Here is a 10,917-nt window from a genome sequence, read left to right on the forward strand (position 1 = left end):
AGACAATTGGTTTGAATGTTAAACAACGATAATAGTTAAGAAAGCAACAATTTTAACTTACATACATATATATATGTGTAATTCATAATATACATAAATTAATTTATAAAATGTATAAAATTTTAAAGAATTAAAAGTTATATATCTTCATTTTGAAATATAAAGTTAAAAAAAAATATAAGGAATTTAATTCTATTAGAAGAAAAGGTAAATAAATTTCTATTAATATAAATAATTGGTAATTTTTAAATAAAATTTAAAAACAAACGAACTATTAATGTATTTAATTAAAACAGACAGGAAATCCTAAAAAAACTATATTAAAACGAATATTTGTTTTTCAAAAAGAAAAAACAAATTAAATAATATTTTTAGCTTCATATTATACTTTTTTTTTTATTTTTTATTATTAATATCAGCCAAGTTTATTACAAGAACAACAATAGCTTTCAAATTCTAAAACCCCTTCTTTATAGATATAAGAGTATCTATCAGATACTTATGAAATTAACATAGAGAGCAATTTTTAATGTAAAGTTTCGCTTACTGATGGGAACCAACATGAGTTATAATTTTGTGTACTTTAAATATACTTCCACAACTTTTTTTTTAAAGTTCAATATTATCTTATGATCAATGAAACTTCAAATATTGGTTAGTTTAGGTTTAAATCTGGCCGTAAACTACACATTATACTAGGGGAACAATAGTGATGAAGTGAGACCACTATGTAGATTTGTGATAAACATTTTATAGAAAATCAATGCTTTTTACTAATCTAAGGAGTGCTTAAAACCTAAAATTTCCTTCAACATTTCAATTCCCTTTTTCCTCTAGATCTCAGCACTATAGAACTCGAGTATTCTTTTTAGAATTTACTTGATTTTATGCATTTTAAGCTTCATCTATACTTTAAGTAAAAATAAATCAACAATAAATTTTTTCATACTTTTTTCAAAAATTAGTTTAAACCGAGTATAACTACAAATGAAGTAATAGACTAAAATTCAGAAAATTTGATTTTCTCTCTATGCACCTCGACAGTTTGGCTACAGTGTGGCTATTACGCTTTATCTCTTTCAGAGTGGAAACAAATTCTGTTTAGAATTATGGAAATTACCATGGGGCTTGACATACAGTTTCATACCTAAATCTAATGTAACCTATGGGAATTTTAAAAGTTTACGGCTCTGTTAAATCTTTTATTTTCTGGATAACTTTGATAAGTTTCAAGGAGTAACGTAGATTTCGTGTTACTTTCAAACACTTTCACATCAATGAGGTTGAAGAGTTTTCATCAAATCAAATTTTGTGCAGTTTATTTCTTAATATTAAATATATTAATATTTAATACACATTTTAATTTAAATTTTTTTATTAATATTGTTTTCATTCCCAAAATTTTAAAATAAGGTGAAGCTAGTAAATTTTCACAAAATTAATTAGAAATGCTCATGTATGATATTAGCCGTCTCAAACAATGCCAGGAACAATAGCCCGAAAGAATTCCAACAGTTTTAACTTAAAATTTATTAAATGAATTACATCTAATAAAACTACATGTTATTTTATACAAAGTCAAACTTTAAATATAATAGAAAATCAAAACTATGGTAAACTTTTAGTTTTGCAGTAAGAAAAATTATTTTAAGCAGATGTTCAATGTTAAGTATATAAACTAATATAATGAAATAACTATTTTAGTATTTAAATTAAACAATACATAAATAAATATTAAATAAATCTTTACAGCATACACAAATTAAAATTTGTTTATAATTTAATAACAAAAAAATTTAAATCTACTTTATTTTTTCAAAATCAAAAACATTTTCTTAACTCTTTCGGCCATAAAATTCTCATATGATATTTTTTAATATATAAATTTCTACATTTGAAATCATTTTTTACTAACAATACAAAATTATATTAATTAAAATATAATAATAATAAATCATTTATGTTTATTTTGTATAACTCCGTCCGTTTCATTCATTTATATGCACACACATCACAGCATACACTGTTACATTAACAGCGAGAAGCACTGTTAAATGGCAGTACTTAACAGTAGCGTACGACAGTATTAAAAGCTTTACAGTGGTGTCATTTGCATTTTCACAAGAATATATTTATTATAACTAACAATAACATATTAGTGTTTATAATGTTTTAATTTTTATTGTATTTTAAAATTTTAAAAATATATATACTTAGTCAATCTTCAACTTTTTGCAGCTAACAGTGGGAATTTATAATAATTGTGTTCATTTACTTCGTATACAAGTTTATGTATTCAATAACTAAAATATGATTAATATCGTGTAAATATATATAAATAATATGAGATTAATTAATAATTAAAATGCTTTAAAATTTATATATTAATAAATTAAAGACTTATTAAACTTAGTGAACTAAAAGTTGTGTAGATTTTTATAGTAACGCTCTTAAACAGTATTTTGTGTATGATAGTAGAATAAAGAAATAATTAAAAACGTACTAGGTGTTACAGTAAGGCTTAATATAGTATTAAATAATAAAACAAAAAAGTATATAAAAATAATAATAATAATAAAAATTGTTAATAATATTGTAATGGAAATATTTAAAAGTGTGTTGAAGGCATTTAATTGTTTAACAATAATTTTATTTGATTTTCTAAAATTATATTATATTGTAATCATGTGAAAAACTACTAGTCAATTGAGTTATTATATTGAAATTAATCTTTTTTTAAAAATCAAACAAAATATAATTTGTTATTAAATATAAAATAAACGTTAAATAAATTCATCTCACTTTTAAGAAATATATATGTATTGTATTTATAATTTTTTCATTTTTAATTTATTAATCATTTATTAATCATTTTATGTTTTCTTTCTTAATATTTTTCTGTTCTTTTTTTATTGCTTATGTGGCTAATTTAATGCAATTAAAAATCTGCAATTTGCTGTGCTCTGGGAAATACTTTACCGACTATACTTGCAATTAAATATTGGTTAAATAAATGCTTTTGCTTACTGCCCTAATTTATCAAATACATCAATTCATATATGCACGAGCAGCAAGCCATAGCAGTACACACAATTCATATAATCCTCCAGCACCTAGTGCGCCTGATACTGATCACAGCGGCAACTCACACAGTGGTGGTGGAAATAGTAATGGTGGATATGGTGGTGGCTTTTCGGCTGGCGGACATAGTATGTATCCTACACTTCCAAATGCCAATAATGGTCCTGCTAATGGTGGGTACAACCCATATGCTGGCGGTTACAATCCTGGTGCATATAATCCAGCAGCTGGTGGTTATAATCCAGCTAATGGCGGTTACAATCCAGCTAATGGTGGTTATAATCCATCTAGTGGTGGTTACAATCCTGCTGGTGGTCAATACAATCCTGGTGGCTACACACCACCTGGCTATTCACCTCCTGTACCTGGTTATACACCACCAGCACCTGGCTATGGTGGTAATGGCGGCAATGGCGGTAGCGGCGGTTATTCACCACAAAATCCATCACAAAAACCAAAAGACAAGGAAGGCGGTTTCTTCTCAAACTTCTTATCAAATCCAGCAGTCAATCAAGCAATATCTGGTATTTTAGCTGGACAAATTTCGAAAACTTTACAAGGAGGTGGTGGTGGCGGTGGAGGTAGTGGCAGTAACTCAAACGGTGGTTATCAACCAAGTGGTGGTTATCCATCTAGCAGTGGTGGAGGCTCTTCATCTGGCAGCAGTATATTAGGTGGTTTACTTGGAAGTGTGCTTTCTGGCGGTGGTGGTCAAAGTGGTTCCAGTGGCAGTAGTGCAAGCAGTTTCCTTGGCAGTCTATTGGGCGGCGCTGGTGGTGGTGGCGGCGGTGGTTCAGGTGGTCAAGGCAGTGCTATTAGTGAAATATTTGGTTCTAAGAATTTTGGTGGCTTATTTAGTGAAAAACCATCTTCATCTGGCAGTAGCAGCAGCAGTAATTCTGCTCCCAACTACAACAATGGTCCAAAAAGCTATCCAACACAACCACCATATAATGGCAACTACTACGGCTGAAAATCTTGACAATTAATTTTGAAAAATTAAGATACCTTCAGTTTATTGATTCTATATCAATTCTATATCAATTTGCACTTGAAATAATATTTTTATGTTTTAGGTAATATGCACAATTATAAAATTAGTTTGTATTGCGTTAATATATATGTATTTTATATAGTAAAATTCCGTTATAAAGTCTATGACCTAAAAAATATTTTGATTAAAGCCCAAGCAACAATGTATTTTAATATGAAACTAAACGATTTTAATTAAATAAATTTAAATATTAAATATGTATTAATTTTCATTTGAAAGAAACTAATTAAATAAAGAATTTTTGTAATTATAAACTTAGAACAAAATTGTAAATAAATAATATTATATAACGGATAAATATACTTTTATTTGAATTCGATGCAAAACATGAAAACGTAAGTATTTGCCATTTAAGAGAATAATTATCAATATAAATTTTTATTGCTTAAAATTTTCAATTGAAAATAAAAACATAAAATTAATTTATGTATTTTTGGATGCAAATTTAAACCGAAACATATTATGGCGTTATCACTGCGGTTTGACCTGACCATTGGTATCGGAGTTCATCTATATTAATTTATTTTGATTGTATTTAATTGTTTTAATATCGCGCTAATAAACGCGAATATTTAGGCTTATAAAACGTTTCATTTATTGTCGACAAATTTTTAAATTAAATATCAGTTGTCCCCGTTGGTACATTTATAATTTAGAAAAACAAAAATGGCTAAACAAAATTTATTTAAATTGATTTTTAATTCTAGAAATATTTGCAAACTATTTAACAATGCGAAAAGCAATCAATTGCTATTTTAAGTCTAAATCCCTTGCTGAATTTACTGCAATACCATATAAGTACACATATTCTATTTATATGGACGATACAGTATTAATAATGAAAACATTTAAATGTAAAACACAAAATTGGTAAATATTTGCAAATTATGTTCAAATTTGTTTATATTTACATTAGTTTTTTTTTCGATAAATTTAATTATACATTTTTGGCAGTCATTTTTAATAAAATTTTGTACTTCTGAAATTTATTTTTATGGCTATAAAAGAGAATAAAACCCAGATTGTGTAAATGTTGATGTTAATGGGCTCAGCCTGAAAGTGGGTTAGAGATCCACAAAAATAATTTATGCAAATTAATTAAATAATGATTCCAATACAATATTCAATGCACTTCCGCTTAAAATCTATTTTTCCATCATTAAGTGCATATTAAGTGGTATATTAAGAAAATCACTACATTAATCCGGAAATTTGTTTTTAATAGCTGGACGAGACTTACTTACTTACTTACTTAGTTGGCCATTACAGACGTGTGTCGTCCTTGGCCGCGTCGAGTAGCCTCCGCCAGTCAGCCCGATTAGTTGCTTTCTGACGCCATTTGGTAGTACCGAGCGCCCCCAAATCGTTGGTCACCTGGTCCTTCCACCGTCGAGACTACCTTGACAAATATATGTCTATGCTTTCGCGAACTAACAATAAATCACAAAGGAATCCCCGCCACTGGTAAGGATGATTGGATCTGCTGTTTATTACAAAATGTGCTCTGAATGCACATGACCGCGTTAAGATTTGAAACGGGTTTTAGATAAAAATAATTAATCAATATTATTTGCACAGATCTTTTGTCAATTGGGCTGTTGTCACTATCACTAGAGTATCAAACGAGAAGAAGTTATTGAATGGAAAGCATCAACAGCCATAGTCTGAGACTTGAACCAAGTAAAAGCATAGGAATAAATAGATATATATTCTTTTCAATAATTAAGAGTGAGAGTTAATATAAAGAGGATTTAAGATTTGTAACAGGTTTTACAGAAAAATAATGAATCAATATTATTTGAAGAGGTCTTTTATCAACTGGGCTATTATCACTGTTACTGGAGTATCAAACGAGAAGAAGTTTTGGATGATAAGCATCAACAACCATAGTGTGAGACTTGAACTCACTAAAGTCAGCTCTTAGAAATAAATAGAGATAATTTCCCTTACAGTAATTAAGAGTTAGAGTTGAGTTAAAGAGGCTTAGTACTTTGAATGTTGTATAGATTTTGGCTGAGGTTTATATGTACTTGAATAAACATTTTAGTTCTAATGTTGAGATATATAATGCGATTAAAAATTTTTATCGATTTCTAAAGAATTTCAGACAAATATTTTAAAGTCTTTCTTTTATTACGAAATATAGTTCAATCATTATGTCCTTATTTTATATTCTATCCTCATTCTAGGATATAAAAATTAATTATTTGCTGGTTTTTAAGTAATTTAAGCAGTAAGAAATAAAAAAAGAATAGTATTAAACGCATTTCAAAACCGTCAATCATATTAGAAAACCATTAAAAATACAAATTTTATATTTCAGAATTGTGATATTTTTGTATAAAATGTTACCTGCTAATACAACACTTTTTTTTAATTTACTTTAATTTACTTTATAAACGCAACTCTTTTAATAGATAACTTTAACTTGGCCAATATACTTTAAAATATTTTTTATTTTATAATGCGCTTAAAAACAAAACCTCAAAGCGTTTGTGTAGAATCAAAAAGTCACAGGGTTTTGTACTGCATTAAGAACTCACAATCCGTCATCCTTTAAACCGCATTAAGGATAAATGCAAACGGCTTCCAAATTTCATATCCGAATTAAGTTCCTCGAACGGTCAAAGTTAAAAGCAGTAAACCAAAAAGCTTAAATTAAAGCTTAGTAATTAACAGTATTTAAGCTTTTTTCATGTTAAATACATTTTCTTATTCTAAAATTTAATTATCCTTAAAGCTCTGAAAGCTGTTTTAAAAAGCTTTGTATTTTAAAAGCCATCCAGAGCTTTACACCTTAGTGAAATATTGCCAACATTAAATCATCTCAAATAGCTTTAAAAGCCTCTATAAGCTTTATTAGCTTAAAAGCTCAAACAAACAAATCTTTAATTTAAATAAAAATTTGCTTTTTAAAGTTCATTTGAATTTTTCAAAAAAGAAACTGCTTTGCCACTTACTTCCGCTCTAATTAAAAAGCAGGCAACTGATTGAGATTATAGTTTCGATACTTTCTGTGCTCAATAATCTGTTCTCTTGCATGCGATTATCGGCTTTATTACTTCACTTTAAAATACTTAGCTCATGCGTTAAGTGTTTGATAAAAGGGTCAAAAGGAAACACCAATTTAACCATGACATCAGTATAGCTTTAGCACTTCACTGAAGCCAATAACAATAATTTGTACGCATGGTGACCCTTAACAAAACCACATATACCCGTACACATGTCGACATATGGTTACCGCTCGAATAGTTACTCATATGGACACACTCACCGAAACTGCCGACACTGTTTACCGCAAATACACAACCAATGGAAACTACATTGGTTGGCCACCACGTTAAATAGGTCGCGTGGCGTTGATACAAATTTAAAACTCTTTAGTACTTGACATACTCCACATAGTCCGCATAGTCCGTAGAGTCTGTAGAGCCCGTAGAGCAGCAGGTTAAATCTTTGCTACTTCATTTATATCGTTCATGAAATCGTATTGCCTTATGGTCAATAAATGAAAATTAACAAAATAATAACAGCAACAACACAGCATAGCCAAAGCCACAGCAGGAATTTGCTATGTGAAACCCAAGCAGGCGTTGCTTGCACTCCAAACGCCATTAATAAAGTGTTTACAATTCTTGCCGCCACTCACACATATTTGCGTTTGCGTTTGCGTTGGCAATGCTTGTTGTCCTGGCAATGCTGTGCTCGCACATACTCGAACAGGAAGTAATGAAGCAGTTCCTACGTATTAAGAGGAAACAAACAATTTCTGCTTGAATTGTTCGATTATTTAACGATGATTTATAATAATTTACTTTTATCAATGGCCACAAACAATTTACGTGCACACGAAATTAATTAATTTTATTGTTGTTTATTGGTTTATAGTTCTGTAGACATAATTATGACCAGTAAGTACATTAAGGATGAAAAGATTAAAAAATGTAATATTTTCAACTTTTTCACAATTCTTCCAGGCGTTGAAAAAAGTTTATATAGTGTATTATTTCAACAATGGGTCACGATACCCATTTTATTAGATGATGGATGATGGACAAAACTAATACTATGGTATAGCGCTACATTTAGATTTTTCAAAACCATTTGCAATATTATCGTTTAATAAACAGTTATACTGTTTATACTGTCGCACTCCGGGACGCTTTTGGTTGCCGAACTATACCCACGACAGCAGTTCTAATGATCATGATCAGCGTAGTCATCCCTTTTGACCAACAGTCTTATCAACGATGGCAACGTTGGGAACAGACATTGGCGAACAATTCCAAAAACTTTCAAAACATTAACAACAAATCTTCCTGATTTTTTAAAAACTGATGAAAATCGGATTAAAAAGGAAGATGAACAGCAAATCTCATTCGAAAAATCAAATCGGGAACAAAAAGGAGCTTTTGTGAGATTATGTACAATGTCACATAGTTCCTATCTGGTCATAGATATTTTCAAAAGGATGAAAACAACAGAGGATTTTATTTTTTAGTTTTGAATCGTTACATCGAAACTTATTTAAAGTCGTTTTATTTATTAGGTTTTAACTTTTAATACGAACATTTTTAGAAAAATGTTTATGTGTATTTTCTATATATATTTTGGTAAATTCGGTTTTGCTTTTATCAGAAGGATTCCTGATTCCTAAGCGTTCAAAATATAAGTTAATATCTAATAAACAAAACGTTATTCCTTTAAACCCAGTATATGTTGCGGAACCGACGAGGTCGATAGTGAGCATACTATTTTCAACTTCAAAAAATGTTCGTGGAGAAGAGAATATGGACCACTTCATTGTCGAGAACATCATTGTAAAAATAAATCTGGATGTCTTTCAAATTGGAACAGTTGTAATGGTTTGGACACAAACTCTTCCATAAACACATGGCAAGGATAGCCAGGTGAGAGAAGAAAAGGGAAAGCTCGAATAGCTACTGGATGAGATTTTAAGACCAAAGACAATCCAAAAATTTATTAATCCACCTGAAACTGACTTCAATCAGAATTTTAAAATAGGAAAAGAAAAGAAGCTCCTTAAAATACTCACATATTTTTTTTTGACAGGACACTGAAGATTAAGGTACAATCTCATCAAAATTGGTCACTTAGACACAAATATTTGTTAATTCTTTTAGTTGAATTGTGCTACACATTCTCTGTGAGTACTTAAATTGAACAGTAGCTGACTTATCCATTTTTAGAATAGAATATATCACAAATAGAATGTGAATCAAAACAATTAGTATAGAAAATAGAAAATAGTAATATATTTAAAAGGTTCCGACCGGTTCCATTATTATGTGTTTTTACACATACAAAATTGGCTGTTATGTCGAACCAAAGTTTTATTTGAAGAACTGGACTTATACAAAAATAAAGAAAAAAAGAAGCTTTTTAAAAACAAAAGGCAATAAATTCAAATGCAATAAAAACTATGAAAAAGTAAATAGGCAGGATTAGGCGTCATCGTCCAAAATATAAACTTTCTTATATTGAATGTATTATATTGTACTATATAGTATTAAATTCAAATTAAATGTTGATAAATTTCGATTTACTATCCTATTGTTTTGAGACATTAAAGTAAATTTAATTAAAATCATGGGTTTAAAATTAACCATGAAATGGGTGTTACAGATTCAACGAAAATCATATCTAGATTTATTCAAAACTAACTTATTAGAGAGATTATTATTTGCAAATTGAGTTACTTTTTTGTTAAAAATATTACTTTGTAGATCTATCATTGCTAGGTATATATGTAAACCGGTTAAGCAGTCATCTAGAAGTCGGCTAAGCAGTTAAGTAAAAGGCGATCAAGCAGCCAACTAGTAGCAGTAGTAGGAGTCAGTTGAGAGTAAGCAGTCGGCAGCAGTAGTAGGTATTTTGTTCATAATTAAATATTTAGCTTTACATATATTTAACTTTTACATATATATATTCTATTTTCTAATTAATTTTATATAGAATAATTCATTTCGGTAGTATATAATTATATATTTTGCACATTTTCTCACGAACATGGTGGAATATGGTCGAATTATATTATTTATATATCTAATATATCTAAATTATACTGCGGTTACTAACTATTGATGTAACTATATATATATATATATATATATATATATATATATTACAACTAAAATATTGATTAAAATCTTCGTTTAAGCAAAAATACAAGTAAGACTGTTTTTGCAAACTTTTTGTTTCGAATAGAAACAAAATCCGCTTAACAAACTATAATTGCTTAGATATTTATCACAAACACAAACTTCACATAACAATGAATGTGTAAAAAGTGTCACATATCACAACTTAAACTCTTCTCTTAGTTCATACAACTAAAACTTCTAAAATATTTTGCAAACAATTTAACTTAAGTTTTATATTAAATATTTTGAAATCTTTCTCTTTATATGAAATTCCAAAGTGTTAAATACTTTTTAAATTATTTTCTAAAATACAAAATTAAGTTAACCTATCACTTTAATAAAGATAAGCACATAAACTGAAATACTTCATAGCTATGGAGTTTAAAACTTTCTACAACTATTATAAATTTAAAAATCTAATATTCAAAATCGTCATATTTCTAATTTACTTCTGTAAGGAATATCTAGTAACACAAACGCATTTGTTGCATTACTTTCGCTTGCAACTCGTGCATGAAACAAGTTGCAACCTGATATGAGACCATTAAATCAAAACATGTAAAAGATGCCAGCGTTTCCCAACGTGGAAAAAATGCAACGAGGCTCAATTCATAG

At 28.7% G+C, this 10,917-nt stretch overlaps 1 protein-coding gene across 1 annotated transcript in view; it reads left to right on the forward strand.

Moving 5' to 3' along the window:
• Positions 1-4,200, forward strand: part of LOC119671074 (loricrin) — a gene marked incomplete in the record, with an annotated part of 302,007 nt that extends 297,807 nt beyond the window's left edge. Inside the window, 1 exon segment of the mRNA XM_038081576.1 lies at positions 3,072-4,200. Coding sequence (XP_037937504.1) covers positions 3,072-4,054 — 983 coding nt within the window.
• Between the last annotated feature and the right edge of the window lie 6,717 nt (positions 4,201-10,917).

This window comes from Teleopsis dalmanni, chromosome 1 (genome assembly GCF_002237135.1).
Source record: "Teleopsis dalmanni isolate 2A chromosome 1, ASM223713v2, whole genome shotgun sequence".
Classification (NCBI taxonomy): Eukaryota; Metazoa; Arthropoda; class Insecta; order Diptera; family Diopsidae; genus Teleopsis; species Teleopsis dalmanni.